This window comes from Apteryx mantelli, chromosome 3 (assembly GCF_036417845.1).
Source record: "Apteryx mantelli isolate bAptMan1 chromosome 3, bAptMan1.hap1, whole genome shotgun sequence".
Lineage (NCBI taxonomy): Eukaryota > Metazoa > Chordata > Aves > Apterygiformes > Apterygidae > Apteryx > Apteryx mantelli.
Window position 1 is genome coordinate 19,742,899 of NC_089980.1, and position 20,603 is coordinate 19,763,501.

At 46.6% G+C, this 20,603-nt stretch overlaps 2 protein-coding genes and 1 long non-coding RNA gene across 4 annotated transcripts in view; 2 read left to right on the forward strand and 1 right to left on the reverse strand.

Annotated features, from left to right (window-relative positions):
• On the forward strand, positions 1 to 4,330 carry MORN2 (MORN repeat containing 2). 2 transcript variants are annotated; one of them, XM_067292851.1, is made up of 4 exons: positions 1 to 514; positions 619 to 725; positions 1,820 to 1,956; positions 4,228 to 4,330. In XM_067292851.1, the coding sequence occupies exons 1-4, from the start codon at positions 454 to 456 to the stop codon at positions 4,328 to 4,330; spliced, it is 408 nt and encodes a 135-aa protein (XP_067148952.1). In that variant the 5' UTR covers positions 1 to 453. The 2 variants fall into 2 exon arrangements, with proteins under 2 accessions (XP_067148952.1, XP_067148953.1); XM_067292852.1 differs by having other exon boundaries at positions 1 to 207; positions 621 to 725.
• On the reverse strand, positions 725 to 18,818 carry LOC136991549 (uncharacterized). Its single transcript, XR_010883658.1, has 3 exons — positions 17,735 to 18,818; positions 14,201 to 14,362; positions 725 to 1,249 (listed from the first exon to the last, which is right to left on the reverse strand). It is a non-coding gene; the product is annotated as an uncharacterized lncRNA (long non-coding RNA).
• Positions 12,688 to 20,603, forward strand: part of ARHGEF33 (Rho guanine nucleotide exchange factor 33) — a 25,598-nt gene continuing 17,682 nt past the window's right edge. The window contains exons 1-3 of the mRNA XM_067292850.1: positions 12,688 to 12,709; positions 15,942 to 15,991; positions 17,039 to 17,086. Coding sequence (XP_067148951.1) covers positions 12,688 to 12,709; positions 15,942 to 15,991; positions 17,039 to 17,086 — 120 coding nt within the window. The remainder of the gene's footprint in view (positions 12,710 to 15,941; positions 15,992 to 17,038; positions 17,087 to 20,603) is intronic.

Here is a 20,603-nt window from a genome sequence, read left to right on the forward strand (position 1 = left end):
AGCAAAACAGCGCTGGGCAGCCAGGGAGTCTCCTGCTCCACCAACGGCGCGCGCAATCCCCCCCTCACAGTCTCCTTATATGCAATTCCAGCTCCGGGTATATGTGGCACTTCCTGTAACTTCTGCGGTTGCGCCGGCTGTTGCTAGGGGGTCTTCTTCAGCCCTCTGGTGGTCGTGGGGATGAAGGCTGGAGTCTTCCTCTGCATTGTGAGTGGTGACCCTCAGGTCACGCATATATTTTACAACTTTCGAGGTCGTGCTATATTTCACAGTTGTGTGACATCGCCATCACCATATTAGGCTATCTAAACTAACATTGCCGCTTCGCTAGCTCAACTCCCTTATCTCAGGCAGGGTACATGCCCCCACCACAGGATGTAGGATGTTCCCACAGATGTTCCCAAGGCTGTTTCTTACTTTGATGTAACAAATTAGCACACATCACAGTCCAGGATGTTTCAAGGCTGTTTCTCACTTCGATGTAACAAATTAGCACATATCACAGACACGTACGGTAAGAGAGGCCGGCAGCCGGCTCCCCGCTCCCGCGCAGCCCGCCGAGGAGCGGTTTGGGGCCGAAGCCACCCGGCCTCTTATTTTTCTTTTTTCTCCTTCGAGAGGGCGAGTGCACCAGGAGCACCGAGGGCGTCCTCAAGAGGAACGGCCACGGCGTGCACACCAGCCCCAATGGCATCACCTACGTCGGCAACTGGGAAAACGACAAGGTAATCTTATTCCTTGCAAACTCCCATGGCTCCGGGAGTGGAGCCCGCTGCACTGCACCTGCCCGGAGCATCAGGCACGTGGGAAGGAAAGACCTCGCCTGAGGAGAGGAGGAACGGATCAATGCTGCGGGCGCTTCTTCCGCCTGGAAGGGGTGTTGCAGCGGAGCCTGAAGACCGCAGACGTTTGGGGTCTCGGGATGTCCTGCAGCCTCTGAAGGCTCCCGCAAGATATGGCGGTGCCTGCGGGCAGGCAGACCCTGGTGAAGCCCTGGGCAGCGCGGAGGCGGTGGCCCCCGGTGCGGGACACCCTCTGTGGAAGCGCTGCTGCGGTGGGCTGCAGCATGCACGGTGGGTGAGGCAGGGCCTCGCTGCGTACGCACCGCACGCGCACCTCCCAGAAAGAAACAGGGGAGCTCTGGTCATTAAGAGATACGCTGTTGTCTGGCAGCCCGGGATTATTAGGGTCTCCAGGAATTAGTTAGCAGGTACAGGAAACTTTTGGTGGTGTTGGAGAGGACGTAGCCCTGAAACAAGACAAATAAGAGTTTGAAATTAGAAAACAGTGTCCTGTGGCTAGACAGATCTGTCCTTTTTTTCAGTCTCTTACAAAAACGTTTGTGCAGTAATAAGAGTTAAGATTATGGTACAAATGAGCTGTAAAGGATTTAAATTCCAAGGGATGGTTTAGTGGCCTAGGGTGAACAAATGAAAGACTTACTCTGCCTTGATCTACAGAAGGAAATTCTGGAAAATTTAATTAACCCCTCAGGCTGTCAGGGTAGATGAGTTCTTTGTGGGGTTGGAGGCAGCAGTTCCCTGGTTGCATAGATTCTGAAGATCCTGTGAAATTCCCATCAGAGGAGGGGTTTATTGGGCACTGGGGTTGGCCAGAAACTTCTAAGCTCTATCTGAAGTCCTTGTAGAAGCAGGAACTGACCAAGTTTGAAAGAATAGTCACTGTCCTCTCCATTTATCTGAGTATGATAGCAGCCTCAAGTTTCAGTTATCTGAAAGAACATTGTAATGAAAGGAAGTAATACTGTAAACATAAACATTAACCCTTTTCTTTATCCTCCATCTCTCATTAAATGCAGATGAATGGTAGAGGAAGGCTTGAACATCCTTCCAGGGCAGTTTATGAAGGCGAGTTCAAAGACAACATGTTTCATGGAGTAGGAACCTACACATTTCCAAATGGAGCAAAGTACATTGGACCGTTCAATGAAAACAAGTAGGTTTAAAGTTGAAGAGTCACATAGTCTCTTCCGTTAGTTTCAAATTGTAAGGTTTAAAGTCCAATTAAAATTGACTCAGCATGGGAGTAGATTTATTTTGGTACCAGGAAATTTGCACTGGTCTCTGAGTGCAATGATCCCAGTAGTATGCTTTTCATGAGATCAGTCAAAAGTCCATGTTTTTTTCCCAGTCAGAAGTTTTCAAGATGGTTATCCCATCCACCCACCTTCTAGTTTGTTACCAAGTCTCTGGGCTTGCACACAGTTCAGAGGAACAGAACAGTTCAGATCTATTTCGGAGTTACTGTTTCAAACTGCCTGCCTATAGACTCATAAAGAAATACAGCGTTGATTTGTGCCGATAGCTGTTTGTGAAGTTTTTTGTTTACTTACTTTTGAGATAAAGTACAAATTTCAGAGACATGGGAAAATCTGGAGGTTTATTTTTATCACTCAGAATAAAAAGTTTTAGGGCTGCTCATATAAAGCAGCAGCTGAGTTCATTTCTGTTGAATAAGTGTGTGTGTGTGTGTGTGTGTGTGTGTGTGTGTTTTGAATTGCTAAGATACTGTCTTCTCCTAAAACAAAAAGCTGATACCCACTTTATAATCCACAAGGCAGATCTAATGAGAAAATTAACTGTAAAAAATGACATCATGGTGTTCATGTTTATTCTCATTAAATGACTTCTCTGTCAGATTTGCAAATTTGTTTAATTTAATTTTTTTAAGTACCTCACTAGTCCCACATCTGAAATAAATCTAAAAGGTGTATGTGTTGGTAATAGCTAGTCTTTCATCAGAAAACGGCCCTGTCTTGCCCTGCTGAATAGCCCATAGCAGTACTAGAAGCATGACGAATTCTCTTTTTAAATGACCAGACACCAAATTCAATACACGTTAGCAGAATGTAGTTGGATACAAAATGGAAACCTGTATAATCTCAAACTATAATTTGAGGAAAAAGACATTTATTTCAATGCTTCAGAACAGATCTAGTGCAATTAAATGATACCACTATCACAGTGGCATGTTAAAATCTGCTCAAGAGCTTCTGTCTTTGCTGTCATATTAAATACCATCTGACCTCTGCGTGAGGACTAGAACTGTAAATAACCATCACTTTGGTGAGGCTATTCATCAAGAGATCACAGATGTGGCTTTACAGGCATTTTCTCTCAAGAATGTTAGGGCAATGCCTCTGTTCTCATGGGAAAAATACAGCCCAACACAGAAGTGCCAGCACTGCTTGTCACTAGTATCTGATCTGTAGAGCAAAATAGCTGATGCTGATTCAAACTTGTGATCTAAGTTAAAATGCTGATGTAGACACACCCTGCTCTGCAGCAGAGACCCCATCTTTACCTACACTGCCATTTTTCCCCAGGGAATTAAAACTTTTTCTTGTTTGACACCGATTTGTGATTATTAGTACATGCTGCACCCTGACAGCCTAATGCAGGCTGTTTAGCCAAGTTTCAGGTCTGCTAGTTTCCACCTACTCACACAAGATAGGTGTCAGTTCGCCAGATCACTGCAATTTTTATGGGAGAATGATATAGGCAGCACCATGGCAACTAGCTGTGACTGCTGGGTGGCTTTATTTTTTAAGGGAAACAAATCTCCAGTAATTGGTTTTAAAGGTTACTTTTTTCTCATTTGCAAGGGATATTGGTACATAGACATTTCTTCTTTGCAGCAGTTTTCACATATAATTATGAGCTTGATCACAGCTTTCAAAGATCAGCAGAGATACATGCATTATGAGAAGTGAAATCACATAGCAGTTACATTTTTTTCCCACAGGAGGCTGTAAATCCCTGCACTTTGTCATAACACCACTTAGAGAGTGATGGGGGAAGAGTAAGAGCAGGTGATTTTTTCAGCATTAATATCACACAGTAAATGGCTGCATACAGGTATACACACCTTTAGGATGCCCCTAATGAAAGTCAGGATAAACTTCACAAGACTTGATCCTCAGTGACCTCAAATCAGGACCAGGACTATGACACTATTTCTGTACAGGCTACATGCTGGGAGGATGTTGGTGTAAATACACTTCTGCAAAGGAAGGAATATGTAGCTTGGCTGTCTAACCTGTGTGCTTCATAAGTCTTCCTAGCTTGTAAGTCAAAACTTTTATAGGCTACCATGTGGGAAGAAAGTTAAGGCAGGTACTTTAGTCTAGACAGGAAAGTTTCTGGTTCCTGGTAATTTTTTTATAGAGCTTGTGCACATTAACAGACTGGATTTATGCTGTTACAGGCTGGAAGGTGAAGGAGAGTTTATAGATGAAAAGGGAGTGGAGTGGAGCGGCACATTTCATCACACAGCAGCAGTGGGACTGAAGCAGAAGCTGAAAATGTAGCTATTTGGCACTGACAGTAACACTGATTTAAGGCAGCTCTTTGGTTGCATTCTGGGCTCAAACAGCTGTGACCAGTTTTCAACAGGCATTCATTTCTTCATTTATTTATTAAAAATAACTTCTGAAGATGCATATCACCAGCAAATAGAATAAATAGTTATTTTCTTTTCAGTTTGATCAGCTGAAATTTTCTAAGTGAAAACCTTTAAGAAATGGGGATGAATACAGTGAATTTATAAGTGGAGCAGTTAATAACTAGAATTCTTTTTTTTTTTCTTTAAATTTGTCCAAGGAATTTCTTTCTCCCTGGGTTTCTCAAGATGAAGCTGAAAAAAACTATCATCGCCAACCCATGAAGCCTAATTTATGCTCAACTTGTGTAACTTTCCCAGAAAAACAAACCTCTCCGCCCACAGAAGCCTTTGCAAACACAGTGCTCGTATAATCATGTTTACACTAGGGCAGGCTTGGCATAGTGGGGGTCAGCACAGACAGCAGGTGCAGCCCTAGCACTTAATTACTCCTCCCAGGGCAAGCCCATAAACCCCCGGTTTCAGCAACAGACTACTCAAAGATTTATCTTTGTCATGCACCAAAGCTACTTTTCTGCGGAAGGGAAATAGATGGGAGAGCACACATGGGCAGCTGAGCACTGCCACTGCCCCTGTCAGAAGGTCTAATACAGTGACAAATCTATTTCTCTTTTTGTTTGGGTTTGGTCATCAAAAATCTCTTTGCTCTATGTATCTAAATACTTTGCTTTACAAAGCAGGAAGCTTGCCTTCTAGTAAAAAAGAAAAAAGAAAAAAAGAAAAACAGTGCTGTCAGGAAAAAATGCACGTTTTGAGTCTTTGCTTGCCAGATGTTTAACAGAGTAATTTTGCAGACATGGTGCACAAATGCTATTCCTTCAGATGTGCCTTCAAATATTCCTCATTTTGCTAAGATTTGGGAAAACAAGAGTCAGAAAATCACCTCCATACCAATCCTCAGCCAGTGGGAGGTGACATTAACAGGTCCTTAAATCCACTGCAGGAGACTGGGGAAAGAAAAGTGTGTTAAATAGGCTTAGCTGCCAGATGCCACCCGTTGCTACCAAACATTGCTGGCTTGGCCCGCTGCTGTCCTCTGCTGTGGCAATAGCCCAGGTGTGGAGAAGAAAGCCATCGGAGCAAAATGGCACACGCCAGCAATACTTCTGCGACCAGAAAGCTCATCCAAGGGTATGGCTTTTCATCCATGTTTCCTTGTAGCCATGGAACAAGGACGCTTAATATTTTGCTTAGAGAAAAGCTTCTTGGACATATGAAAGCATCCCCTTCTGCTGCTGTCAGAAACCAATTGAAGGTTTAGAGGCTCTGGTGGTTTCTTAGCAAAATGAAAAAACGGCACATTATCAGCTCACTGAAACATACTTGGCCATCTGAAACAAAGCAGCTCATTGATCGTTTGGCAGTATAACTCCTTGCAGCCCTTTTTATTAAAGCTGCCTGTAGGAAAATCTCTATTTGAAATGTTTTCTTCCTAAACTGGTGAAGCTAAAATTTTTTTTTATTATTAATTTTTTTTTCTAGCTGGAACTATTTGTTGAATTCACAGGTATCTTTGACCTACCAAAAATGCATTTTCCAGCAAATTGCTTCTTCAGAATTATCATTTTAGTTTGCTTAGTTCTGTTTTGCTCCTGAAATAGCCAGCTCCAAAAAAGAAGTAGCGTTCTCTGTCTCTAGTCCTTGACTTCAGAGGCAGCAGCATCTTCCACAGAGCTTTGTTAATCCAGGAGTCTGTCCTTTCAGCTCCTTAGCTAGGACTCTGCATCCCACCTTTTTGTCTGTGCTGCACAGTAATTATACTGAACTAGGCTACACGGTTTTACATTTCAAGTTTTATGCCTGATGGGTGTCTTTGAAGATCTTTATCTTTCAGTGAGAAATTCTTCTTCCTTTTGCTATTTTTCCTATTCCTCTATGTCTCCTTGCTCTTCCACAAACCTCTTCCTGATGCTCTTGGCCTTGGGTTACCTGCTTTCTCCCCACGTCTTCTTGACACTTTTTGGAGCAAAAGCCCTGCAGGACCTTAGCAAAGAAACTGGACAGGTGCTCAGGGCTGCTGCCTCCCGCTCCCCCACCTCCCTCAACCCTCTTATTTTTTTTTCTCAGGGGGAATTTTTCATAATCTAACCAGAAACGGAAAATACACAAGTGCTGGTGGTTGCTGCTCCCCTTCCCTGGCTTCTCTGGCAACCTTGCTCTTGGCCCTTGCGTGAGGGAAGGCATGTAGGCAAGGTGCTGTCCTGGCCCTGGTGGCCCTGGGAGACTGAGGGTGCCACAGAAGGTGGGGAGGAGCCGGGCCCCACGTCCCTGTCCCCAACCGCAGGCTGCCTCGCGCGGGTGCCACGGGAGGTACTTAACAGCCACCGAGCTCGGCAAAGTAGCACAGCCCACACCAGGAGCCGGCTCGCGCCGTACGGCCCCCTCTGCCCATTGCTTTGCGAGGCTTCCCTTTGCAGCAACGTGCGAGTCTAATTAAAAAGGAAAAAAAAGTCGGTATCGTCTTCTTCCAAGCGCACAGTCCTGATTTTTGCATGGGGATGCAAGGATGTGACCCGAAGATTACATAATTAGAAGGCATTTGTTATGCTTGCATTTCAAATCAGTGATTAGCATGTGACAGTCCCATCCTGGGAAACGTCAAGCCACCATTGCTCTCCCTTCTCTCCTCTCTTGCACACTGCTAATTCCCAACTCTGGTGACTGCCAGTGCTGACGGATCTTCAACTAGCCTGGGGTAAGTTTAACATGTACTCGGCATGAAAAGTGGGATTAATAATACTGTTTTCCACATTATTAAGAAAAGCTAGAGCTGTAGCTATTAAATGTTGCATGTACAGCATATAAGATGGCATTTAAAGTATTTTCTATCTTCAGTGCCCACAGTTATTTCTGACTAATTTCTTCTAAGACTGTGCATGGAGATCTACTCAATGTGCTGGAGAATTTTGCGAGGCTGCATTTATAGTAAGGTCTCTAAAATACTAGGTTAAAAAGACCTCTTTGCTCTTACCATTTAAGAGCTATATTGAGGTCTCATGCTTGCTTGAAGTATTTGAATGATAATGCATTAGAACTAGCTGGAGACAAAGCGTGAGACTGATAAATCACCAGTTTTTTGCTGTCTGTGGACTGGGGGTGTTCTCAAGGTGGGATATTTGTAACAGACAGCAATCTCAGCCGGCAGGGTTGTGAGACAATCACCAGGAAGACTGTGAGCATGCATTTAGGAAAATTGCGGATGTTTAACAACTGAGGGAGCAAAAGTGCATTCAGATTCCCCTGCACTGTTACCCATTTCATGATTTCAGAAACAGAAAGGGATGGAAAACCAAACAAATAATAACTGTTGCCCATCCAGGCTAGGCTGTATGTGCTTTACCTAACTTTGTTTACATGCTGATGCTTGGGGTATTTGGTCTTTTTAACAAGTGATCCTATAAACAGTTGATTATTTCTCCAAGTTGGCCCATTTCATGTCTGGAGGGAAGCACTGGAAGGGTGAACACCATCACACAAGCACTGTGCAGGCTTCGGGACCTGCCTCCTCTCCCAGTCCCTTTGGCCACACTCTGGGGCCAGCTGCCTGTGGAAGGTGCCAGGGCAGTATTTTTTCACTGGACACTGGTGGCCAGAGTCATGAAGATCACTGATGGCAGAAGTGCCATTCAGCTTTGGTTCTTGGGCTCAGCAGATTTGGGTACAGGAGGAAAGATGGGGACAAAAGGGAAAAATGCTTCCTTTTGCCACAAGGGAGGAAACCTGGTGGCGTTAACGTGCTGAACGTATCCTCTGGGATACGTCCTTTGCTCCAGAGATACCATGCTGGCTCAATGAGAGCCGCAGGAGGGCAAATCCGAGCTTTAATTCTCAGCTCTGAAGAAACAAGTATGTCTCTTCCGTTTCTCGTTGTCCCTAAAGCAGAGGGTCTGCGGGCTTTGGTGGCAGGTCCAGGCAGTCTGCTGATGACTGCGTGCTGAGCCCGTACTGTGGGAGCTTGCAGAGGAACAGCAATAACTTCTCTGGAGCTACTTGTTGAGGAAACTACCCCATGGTAGGCTGGCAGGTGAGGCAAAGCTTGGACTTGCTGTGGGTGGTTTAGGAAAGCAGCCTCATGGAGGGCTTCCTCTTGCTGTCTAGTGTGCACATGCATTTATGTATGTGCATACGGGAAGGGGTTTAGGGAATGGTGCTTGCTCAGTACTGGGAAAATAAGCAATCCTCAGGGCACTGGAGGGCCCAGAGAGGCTGTGGTGTCTCCAGCACGGGAGATATTCAAACCTCTCCTGGACACAGCCCTGAGCAACCTTGATCTAGCTTTGGCTTAGCCCTGCTTTGAGCAGGGAATTGGACTAGAGACCTCTAGGGATCCCTGCTCACCTAGACCCTGCTGTGAGCCTATGATTTTTGTTCACTGCCAGCAGAGGCAGGATTTGAACCAGCAGCCCATGAATGAGGTCTCGGGGCCAAATGGCAGTCTTATTTTCCAAGCCATTTTTGTAACCTTTGGGAACAAGCCAGACACTTGTCAGCCAACTCGGATTGACTAAAACATTTGTCTTCAGTGAGGACAGTGTTAACAGCTTCCCCACTGGCACTCGGGGGGACAGAGGACAAGCACTTGGTGCGGCTCTGCTGAGCTGGCCCAAACCACAGCAAGGTGCATGTTTTGTTTTAGTACTGCGCAAGGACCAACTAGTTCTGCTCCATATATTTGATAATTCAGAAGAACCAGGGACAGGTAGACAATGTTATATATTCACTGAGTCCAGCAGGGATTCCTAATCTCTGGCAAGAAGCCAGCATAATGCAATTATTTAATGTAATGAAGAACTGAGGGGTGACTCAGGAAATTGCAGGCTGCAGCTAAAGGACACATGAAAGACAGCTGCTCTGGAATGACAAGAAGATTTTCTGGACCCACTTAACCAAGGTCAACCTACTTTGCAGCACTGTTACATAGCAGAGCTCTTGGTGGTGCTGGAGCAGGAGGGGATCACGGCATCCCCGATGTCCCAGTTCCAAAGCCTTGCTCCCAGGCTCTGCAGAGGACAGAGACCACACTCGTGTCATCCGTGTCCGCGCAAGTGGGACGTGGAAGCTTCTCGCTCAGCTGTGTGTGCTGTGTGGGTATTGCTTAGAGTTCCCTTTATAAGGAAAAGTTACTGCTGATATCAGGAACCCACAGTGTTTTCATAACCCAGGAGGCAAGATGCAATGTCGAGGGGTTCCCTTTCAGTCCTCTGTGGCTTTACATTAAAAATGCATGAAAATAGATCAAGGACGTGAATGAGTAAGGGCCCCCCTTCTACGAGTATTACTTCTCTCTCATTAAAACCCCACGTAGGTCACTTCTCTCCTCATCGGACAAATTCATCCATCTGTGTTTTAGGAGGCAAGCAAGCAAACCCTTTTCTTCCTGCTGGATCCAGGAGGTTGCACAGCCTCAGCTGTAGCATAGCGGAGGGCAGGATGCCCACCTGTGAGCTTCTCCTCCTTCCCCTCGTGAGCACCATGTTTCCATGTGGGCCTGGAGGGTCATGGCAGGTGCTGTCTCTGTTGTCCCCTGCATCCTGAATTGCCTGCGGTGAGGCTGATGGCAGAGCTCGGGGGGATGTGTTGGGTAGGGGTGCCTGCAGAAATGGGACCTAGACAAAGACATGAGCATTTTGAGGTCTCAGGCACCTGGGAAGAGCTGGTCTAAGAGAAGTAGTAGATAGCACTTGGTAGAACTGAATTATGCTTTAATTCTGGCTTTTCTTCACCTTGGGTGCCTGATATTGCAACCTGTTTCCACACAGTTTTCTCATGGGTTAGAGTCCCCTGACTCCCCCATTTAAAGCTATGCAGCAGTATAGGTTGGAGTTGCTTGTTTTCCTGTGTTTGAATACGTCTTCTGGGCAAAAAAAAAAAAAAAAAAATTCCCCTGGGTGGAGATACTTCTGCTCAGTTCCAGTCTTCTCCATCCCTCCTCAGCACAAAAAAAAAAAGTTTCCCTTCCCTTCCATGAAGGCACCGACAACTGAGCGTGAACATGCCTATGACGCTCACTAAGCAAACTGCCGTCACTAGAGCCCCAGCGATGATGCGGCCAGCTAACATTGCTCAGCAGCTGAGCGTCGAAGCTGCTGTTCCCAGTTTAGACAGCCCTGCCCTCCCAGCACAGCCCAGTTTGCCTCTCCACGCTGACAGGAACAGTGGCTCTTGCTGGGGCTGGTGCCTAAAGGTGCATCCAAAATGGTCTACCTGGACCTCTTACCAGCCGAGTCCCAGAAACACAGCGGTTCAACCTCAGAAGCAGAAATGAGTTTGGGGACTTCATGGCCCTGCCCTAATTTTTCTGCAGAGTCTAAACTTTTATCAAACGTATGTGCCAAAAATAGTTTTATCTATTCCAGTTGCCAAATTGTGGCCTTCACCCAAGAGCCGTTGGGTGGTTGTCCTCCCACTTGCAACACACCGCCGCACCAAATGCCCTTGCAGGGTACGGGCACGCTGCCTTGTGAAGGCCAGAGGTGTCAATACCACATTGTCACTGGAGATTTAGCGATCCACAGAACAACTCATCAAGTGGATAGTAAAATTATCAAAAACTTTAAGATAGGCTATGAATATAATTGATTACATACTAATTGATGACTGCTGGCGTTATTAATTAACAATTACATAATGGTAATAATTACTATAACTGGTCTAGGTAAAGGCAGAACTGGTAAAAAAAAAAAAGTATATATTTTTGTTAAAAAGAAAAAAAATTCAATAAATTTCTGGCCAAAAGCCATTTTCCACTAAACCCTAAATCTCTCTGGCACCATGCTGCAAGTCTCTGTCAGTCCAAGTCGTACCCCAGACAGCGATCAGCCGAATATGCTGACACTGTGATGGCGGCTCACTAACGTTCGGCACGGCCCGATCGCAGGGGCGCTGACGGCGTCACCGCCTGCCTCCCTGGGGATCTCGCTCATGGCAAACACCAGAAAGAGGCGGCCAGCTGGTGGGCCGAAAGCGCCTGGTCCCCAGGCTGCAGCGCTGACTGTGCCTGACACAACCACTTTTGCAGCATTTCCTAAAGCCGCACCGGGCTTTTCTTGCCTCTCTCCGGCAAGCGGTTCTTTAATACTAGGTGACCTCCTCTGTTCCTGCTTCCTCCAAAATACGGCCCCGGGGCTTCTCTGAACCACCACAGCTCTCCTGGCTGAGCTGTGTCAGCAGAGCTCTGCAGCATAATTACACCAGCCCCTCCGATCCCATTAGCAAAGCTACCGAAAACTCACATCTATCAGCATAGCCTTGGGCATATCTATCAAATAGGAATGGAGGCGGGGGACTATTTTAGACTCCTAAATCACATCTGGTTTCCTAGTAAGGCTGAACAAAAGCAGACTTGAATTGAAACCTAGGGAGTGGAAGAGTGGATGTGGGGCAGTGCCCATGCTTATAAGAGAAGTGCGTGCTTGTAAGAGAAGTGAGTTGGTGCAATCTTGTTTTTCCGGGGCCCTTCCTGCATCGTTAATCAGGCATTATCTTAAGATTGTTCCCAAGGTCCTATCCCATTACCAGACTCATGAAATGCTTTACCAAGGGAGTGACTTGGGCACAGCGTCATACTTTGTCAGCCCTGGTTTCCAGAGAGGCTGTGTCGCTACCTGTCCGTGTGCCTCGCAGCACTCCTGTGCCTCTAAAAATTAGACAACGGACAGAGAAAGCAGACGTGACAGTACAAGTGCCCCTGAAAGTGCCAGTAGGATCTCACAGCAGCACTGAGAAGGTAGTATGTCTTTGGCCCAAACACAGGTTTGCAGGACAGTTTGGGTGACCAGTTGCATACCAAAAGGCCTTTGATCCAGAGCACCCATGCAAGATGCTTATATGCTTCTGACTGTTCAGAATACATCTTGTTTTGCTTCTGTGTTTGGACAGGAGGTGTCTTGCTGAGCAGAGTCTCTGTGGGATTACATAGTACCTCTTACTCACCAGCCCACATAAGCACAAATGGCCCTGGATTGACTGGGAGGAAAGTGTTTGTACTTGCAGGCCGCTCTGCTTGTGGGGGCACTGTGGACCCAAACAAATCTTTAGGATGCCTCGTTCCCTCTCAAATCCCTCCTCCGTCTGTTTTCTGCACTTGGAGCCTCTCAGCTCAGTAAACCCTTTCTGCATCTTTCTGCACTCAGGGTTCAGGCCATCTGACCCATCGCAGGGCTCACATGCGGGCAGCTCTAAACCATGGGATGTTCCCAGTGACCAGCCAGAGCCCTCCAGAGTGAGGACAGGAGTCCCTGCGAGGACGCACACCCTATAGCAGCCATGGACTCAAACAAACAAGAAGGTAAAACATCCTCTTATTTCACTTGCTGATGGTACGAAATAGAGCGAGGAAGAAAGCCGCCCTCATATGACCTGTCAGCCCCATGAGAGCACCTCTTGAGCTGTGGCAGAACCAGTTGGGCTGTGCGAATGTTCCCTTCCTTTAGTTTGGTAGAAATATTTGGGGTTTGAAGTTTTTACTTCTTATTTAAAAAAACACCTCTCCTTTCTCCTCTGGAAAATAATCCTGTGGCACATGTAATGTGCCATATGGGAAATAGTTCTCCCACTCTTTCCTTGGACCCACCTCTTCCTTGGGATCTACGGGGACTTCATGCTGTCAAAAGCAACATCTTACAGAAAGGCACGGTGAGGATCTGCTTCTCTCTCCCACATGCACTGTCACAAGAGGTTATGGCTCATGTCAGTGCCCCAATCCAGACTCCTGCTACAGTCAGCAGCACTTCTACCAGGTCTACGAAGCTCAGCAGTTTCAGGTCCAGGGCTTTAGCTGTTACCAGCTTTAGACATTCTTCTTGCAGAGGGACATGGGGCTGGTGTTACTTGCTTTCCACCCCAAACCACTCGCAACATCGTTGTGCTCAGCCTTGCCACCTCAGAGGTGACTGCATTTGGATGCTGAGGAGCTCCTGAACCTATGAAGAGCAGGGGGAGCAGCCTTTACCGTTGCCCATGATTATCAGCTCGAGACCCTTCCTGTCTGGACTGTCGCCTTCCCTCTTAAAAGATGCTCGGTGGTGCCAACGTTCAGTCATGGCACAGGAACTGGAAGAGTTAATTTCTATATTATTGTTATTCTAATTTGACTAAATTAGGTCTGTGTACCTAGGCCCCTGCACAATAGCTGGTTGAAAAGGAAATTAACTTAAGGATTTTTTTCCAATTAATTGGTATGCCCCCACGGGCTGCAGATGTTCGCTGCAGAAACTGGGAGATAACCACGAAGCCCCTTGCTTCCCACAGTGCAGCTCAGCAGCGACTTTGCAGAGATGATTGGGGTTTTGGCTGGGTATAAGCAGGGTTCAGAGAGCGCATCTGCTCATACGTGCAAGGGTGGGAGGTAAAACCACAGTAGCAGGGATCCTCTCCCATCTTCTGCCCTTTCTCAGAGGTAGTTCCTAGCTTTGAGCGTGTCTGAGGATGTTACAGACTGATCCGGATCCAAACCCAAATGAAGATCCCTGCAGACTTCAGCAGGACTTGGCTCCAGCCCTCTGCATTATAGATCAGTTTGAAAAACCACCCAAAGGAAATGTGAGAAGAGAGAGACCATGGCCCTTCCTCACTCTGCCTCGCTTCTGCTTGACATCTCTAGCACTTCACACAGCTCAGCATCCAACACCTTTAGCACTTTGCAAAAACACCATCTCCCTGTCTTCCCAGCATCTATTTTGTATTGTGCTATTAACCAAGAAACATGTTCTCTTGCTCTTCTTGGGTCAGTCATTACCATCCCACAGTAAAAGTCATTTACATCAGAACAGACACATACCTCAAGGATTCTTCTCGGTTTCAGAGGATCTCAGTGCACTGGCTGTTTTCTCAAGCCTCGGCTCCAGGAATCATGAGCAAGTTTCATCGGTCAGGCCAAAAGCCAGTTTCCAGTTTGTAGGGTGGCAGAGGAAAACTGAAGATGAACCCAGAGGGGCCAAACCTGAAAATAAAAACAACTTGTGATTTAAAAAATGCACCTCGGCCTTTGGTGAGGGCTGGCTGATGGATTTCAAGCTCTAATGGCTGGCAGTGCTGGTCTTGGTTACTTTTCCAAATCAGCCTCCTGTCCCTTGCTTCCCCCAGCAAGAACCCTGAAGGATATCTCCCAGAGGCTCAGTGTCTGACCCTGCTGCCAAACCCCTCGGCTGGCACATGAGTGGAGAGGGGCACCCAGCCTCCCCTCCTCTGCCTCTCGCTTCCAGGAGTCTCTAGGGAATTTGCTCACATTCCTCCGAATCAGGACAAATCCTAGAGACCAGAACAGGGCCAAGTCGTAGGTGCCCTTGGCAGTAACCCATATTCCCCCTCAGGGGCAGAGTAATCAGCATGGAGCTGTGCTTTGCAAAGCCCTGTCTTCCAGGCTTCATCTTTCCACTTGTTAACTGGGGCAAAGCCTGCCCTAAACCCTTCTCAGGCCTCTGCAGGTCTGAATTTCCGTGCTCTTAAAGGTAAGGCTCTGAGCCTCCGGAGCCAGCAAGGACAGAAGGAGCTCAGCTGCCCCTAAAATGGGCCACTGGCCACACCGGTGACTGACAGTGTAGAGGGGTAAAGCAAATTCCCGGAGGCAGCAGAAAACCCATATTATGAAGGGACATTGCCAAGGGAGGTGGCCCAGACCAGGAATTGGGTGGCATAGTGCTTTCTGGGAGGGGGAGGCCAGGTAGGGAGTCTGATGTAGAGAAGAACACGGAAATCGATGGCAACTGGACTGCAATTCCCTTCAAGTGCCAGGGGAGCACAGTCAGTGACAATTTCTAGTGGATAATTGAAGGTCTCTGCACAAATGAGACCATGTCAGAAGAGGAAATAAACAAACATAGACTTTTTTCCATCAAAACCCCAATAATGCCTAGAGAGAATGCCTCTGCAGCTTTCAAATCACTTTTGCAAAACAGATCTGAGCTCCTCTGTGAGCCAACTCCGTTTTGGAAATTTTAAGCCCATCTCCATTATATAAGATCAGGTGGGATCACAATGCCACAAAATCCCAGGAATTTAAACTTATAAAAGGGTGTATTTTTTGGTGCTACAAAACACGATTACTGCTTGGGACATGTTGTGACAAAATATAACTTAGAACTTAAAATACACCGACTGGATCAGCCATTTATAGGGATAATGAAAATATGTACAACAGAGGATAAAAAAATCACAGTTTTATAAGAGAGACTAAACTGTAATGCTTGTTACTAGAGGCTGGTACATGGAAATGAACTTCTTAGGGGGCAATTTATTCATAATTGTGCATACAGGGTTTCTCATCTCTTTGTATAGATCAGCTCTGGGACAGGCACAGGGCAGCAAATGAAGTGAATGTAAGGTCAGATTTAGTTGAGCCATTCCCATTTTGTAACTGCAACCTATTGTACAACCTATATGGTGTCCACATCTCTTAAAGTGAGACTTGAATCCTTTAGAAATGATTTGTACCTCGAGAGGGACTTCAAATCCTCTGTTCCAGTTATTTATAGCAACCATAATAAGTCATTTTAATTGACTGAAGTTCTTTATTCCCACAGGAGAGACTGAAAGTGTGCCTGTGAGTAACCCTGCAACACAGATTTCCCAGGTAAAAATGAGCAAAATGCCCTGAATAATTCCATGAGTTTGAAGAGTTACTAATAGATTAGTTAGAATAGTAGTTACAAAGCTAATCCAGAGGGGAAAAAATGTAGGCACTTACAAGGAACACGGCAACCAAAATGTGCACACTGCATGAATAAATGTCATACATATCATCTCTTGGGCCTCATCTTAAAAGACATTCCAGTAAAACTTCTCCACTCACAACCGGTTGTGTTCAGACAGGTGATTTGTGCGCTCAGCTAAGTAACTACCTGGCATCATTAGCACCGATTAGAGAATGTCAATTTATTGGGCCAGAGGGAGATTACATGCCTGAGCTCTGATGAGCTTTCAACCAAACTGGATGAACTGCCCCAGGAGCAAGGACGTGTTGATTGACCTGGGGGGTCTTCTCCAGCAAGGAGCAAGTCTCCTGGGGGGCTCTAGAGTTATCCTGGCAGCTTCGCAGCTCCTTGGACCGAGGGGTGCTATTGCCTGATACTCCAGTGCAGCCGGGCAGGCCAGAGCTTTGAGTCTTGCTGCATGTCTCTGCCTGGCTCCCCAGCCAGCAGCTTGGAAACCCTGAGCTTGATCCCCCGTGTGGTTCAAGGTGCTCAGGACTTCCAGAGCTCTGCGGCCATTCTTCGATGTGGCTAATTGCAGCACGAATGTCACCATGAATGTGAAAGATTGTCTATGTTACGGCCCAGGGAGCCTCCTTCCTGTGAGATGCAGAGTTTCAGGGTCTCCACGATGATGTTTCCTAGGCATTTCCAGTCTGCGGGAAACTCAAAAGAGTTTTGAACACTTTAAACCTTGGCCCAGTTTGATCTGGAGCTGCACTTTGAGAGAGCAACATTTCCCTAACTGGAAATCCTGGCTATCCGAGACCACCCTAGGCACCATTGCAACACTAATGCCTGTAACTGCTTACAAGTGCAACATGGCAAGTGGTTGTAGAGTTACTGGATGCCCCTTGCCCATAACATAGAAGATAAAGCATTGCATCAGCAAAGTGGTTTCCCTTGTCTTGTCCTCTTTTCCCATCCAGACAGCTCCGAGAAGGAGCTGCGACTGGGTTGCTGAAGAGCCCAGTGCAGTGGGTCCAACGTGTCTGGAAAGCTCACACGCTGTAGGGCCAGTGTACTGGGTAACCTCCCCCTTTGCAGTGCTGAGGAACACTGTGCTCTTGTATTGCTTTCCAGAAAAACTCAGCTGAGATGCGGATGCCCTAAAGAATCCTTTCAATTCAAGTTACCAGCTCAGTGCTCCCTTCTGCATCAGCGAGGCCCCTAGGGACACTGCAGTTACCAAAAAAGACATCCAAGAGGTGAAATGAGCTGAGAAGTGCAGCGTGCTTGCAGTTCCCTTTAAATAGCTCCACCCTTCTCTTTTGTCCTTACCCTGCTGCTCTTTCTGTATTCCCACTGTCCTTGCCTGTAAATGCTAGATATACCCTTAGGGTCAGGCTCCCTGCTGCTGTAAATCAGCACAGCTCTGCTGACTTCCAGCTATGAGGCATCACAAGCCTTCCTAATGCTTGATTGTAGAAGTGCTGCCTTTAAACATAAGACCAAGAAGCTGTACTAGAAATTTGTTTTTTTTCCCTAGAAAGAGCATGCAACAAGCAGCTTAGGAAAATCAGATTCAGACTTTGTGGAAAGTGCTGGATTTTCTGCCAAATTAGTTTCAGGCAATGTCACTAACAAGATAGAGCCATCTTTTGCGTAACACAATATTTACTTACCTCTTCAGATCAGCCATATATATGCAAACTGATGGATAGGAGATAAGCTGGCGGAAGCTGGGAAGTGACACAGTTTCAATGTCTCCATGATGATGTTTCCTAGGCATTTCTAGTCTGCAGGAAGTTCAAGAGTTTTGAGCACTTTAGACCTTGGTCCAGTTCCACCTGGAGCTACGCTTTGAGAGAGCAATATTTCCCTGAACTGGAAATCCTGGCTATCTGAGACCACCCTAGGCACCACTGCAACACTTCTTCAAGGCCATAGGAGGTTCTGCTCTTTTCTAGGATATATTTATAACAAGAGAGCTATTCATCTGCAGTATTTCTTCATCACAGACTTGTTTCCTACTGGCTTGGACAGGCTTCAGCTCAAGGTCCCCAAGAGCAGGCCCAGTGCTAGAGTAAGGACCATAGGCAGCAGGTGCAGAACAGTGATCCCTTTGGAAGTGCAGAGCCCTGGACAGCCTGGCTGGCTGGTGCTGGGGGAGATGTGTGGCGACACAGCTACTTTTGGCAACAGGGGTTCCTCCTCACCTTCCCAGCAGCAGCAGGGGCAGTAAACCCAGCTTGCAGAGGCTCTCCCCTCTGCTTTCCATCCCAGATCCATCCTTCTGCAAGCTATCCCCATCTCCTGGCTATGACCCTCTTCCTTGGGCTGCCTCAAAGTCTCAGAGCAAAGCCTTCAAACATCAGGGACAGTCATGACATTTTGCAAATAGAACCCATCAAGCAACAAAGTCTAGCCATCCATCCTGGCTTTAGGTCTATGGGCTGTGCCCCCATGCTGAGATCGTGTCTTGGAGGGGGAGGCTCTGCAGATTTGCTGCCTCCTGCCCATCCTCTGGGGACAGCACGCCAGGTGAGACATGAGTAGAGGCTCAGCACAGGAGATTTCATAGCTGTTATCACTCCACTCTTACAAAGCAAAGTCAAAACCATGCTGAGATGTGCTTCTTGCATGTCTTGCGATCTCACCCTTCCAGGCTGTGCATGGTCATCCCCTCTAGCCATTATGTCCTTCATATGGTCATGGTTCCCCCCTCCATGTTGGGAAATGCTTGCCCCCCTCTCCAGGTGGACTTCTACACAGAGTTCATATTCCCATATGGAGGTCAAGTGAGAGTCACAAGTTATTGCTTCTCGTTATCCTCTTGATCAGAGTCACGCAAAGATGGGAGGAGAATCCTTCATTTTCCAATGGGCAGTTATTCGGTCTTGCTAGATGTCTTATATGCAGGGCTTTTCCACACAGAGCTGAAAAACACCAGGGCAGCAGGTAAAATGAAAGTTAGGCACCCCCGAAAAGACATCACCTATTACAGATGCGTGGTGCTGGTTCCCACACTGCAAGGGCAGTTGGGTGCTGAAATGTGTATCTCATACTAGATTATTTAGATTCCTAAAAGTTTTTTTGGAACATGTCTTTCCCAGTTCTTGGACAGGTTCTAAAGATTCCTTCTGACCATGCCGATCCAAGGCATTAGATAGTTCAAATTAATTTACTAGGTGTTTTCCTCTTCAGCTGTATTTGTTCCCATGAATAGGTGAGTCAGAACAACACATTACAGCTAAACTCTTGCCAAGTTTCCATGGCAGTATAAAATCTTTTTTGGTACATGATGCACTTTAGAAACTTTAGAAACACTGAATTTGCTTGACTTTCCAGGGGCTCACAAACCAGTGAGTTGTCTCTCCAGGCCCATAGGCATAAGCATATGGGCAAGCCATCAGCATGAGCCGGCACTTTGAAGGCTTCCATTCATTGTAAAAACCCAAGGGATTTAAACAATGGTTTTCTGTAGCTTGTTATTAGAAATGAGCTCAAACTAAAATCCAGTGCTCAAGCACCACACCACACTTGGCAGGAGTTCAAAGATAATGTGTTGCTTTTAAACCATTCCATCTGATTTGGGGTCAAATCTGCATCCCATGCCACAAGGCTGTTTATGCTTCCTTTCTGTGCTCCTAGCACTGAGGGCAGCAGAGGAGGGAGTTCTGGCAGGACCCAGCTCAGGGTTTCATCATTTCGTGTCCAGCTGAACAAATCCTGGTAGATGCAGCTGACTGGGATCACTGCTGCTTTCATCCATCAAACGGCAACAAAGGGAAATGAAAGTATAAGATGCATTTTGGTATCTGAAATATCCACTGCCAGCTTCAGCTGCATACTGGGCACAACAGACCCAGGCTGGGATCCGGAGCATTGTCCTGAGGAGTAGACAGAGAAACCAAACTAGCAGAGTGACTGGGAAAGTTGAGACTGGCCAACAGTGAACCCTACAATAACAAGTGACTGTGTGCCTTTAGATGCATTTGCTGAGATACAGAGGGTACTTTAGTCCAGTCTCTAGTCCAAATCTTTCCTTCAGCTGCCCAAACTCTGCTTTCAAAGAGTTTCAGTACACATGGACAGTGAATTCTCTACAAGAGCACTTTTTTTTGCTGACTTTGATGATGCCCAGCAGTTTTGGACTCTAAAACCTCAAGGTCAGCATTGCTTCCCATCCCTGTAACTTCTGCAAAGGATCCGTTTAGTTTACCCCTATGCTGGAAGCATCTGAAGAGAATATGGCCAGGCTTGTTGGTGGGGACATTTCAATTTGGGCTTATTCTCCTCAGACATAGACATCTCCAGGGCCAGCTTCCAGATTGCCTCCCCTGCTAGCAGGACTTGTAGGCTGTGATGCCTCCATCCTGAAGCAGATCTCTAAAACAGGTCTGAAGCATCACAACTTTTCACTTGGAGGAAAGTGTAGGATGCCCAGCCCTGATGCTAGGGAAATCAGCCGTACTATGTAAAGCACTGGCAAGCACCAGTGACAAAGCATGGGAATATCAACATTTTGCACAGTTGCAGCACTTTTTGTCC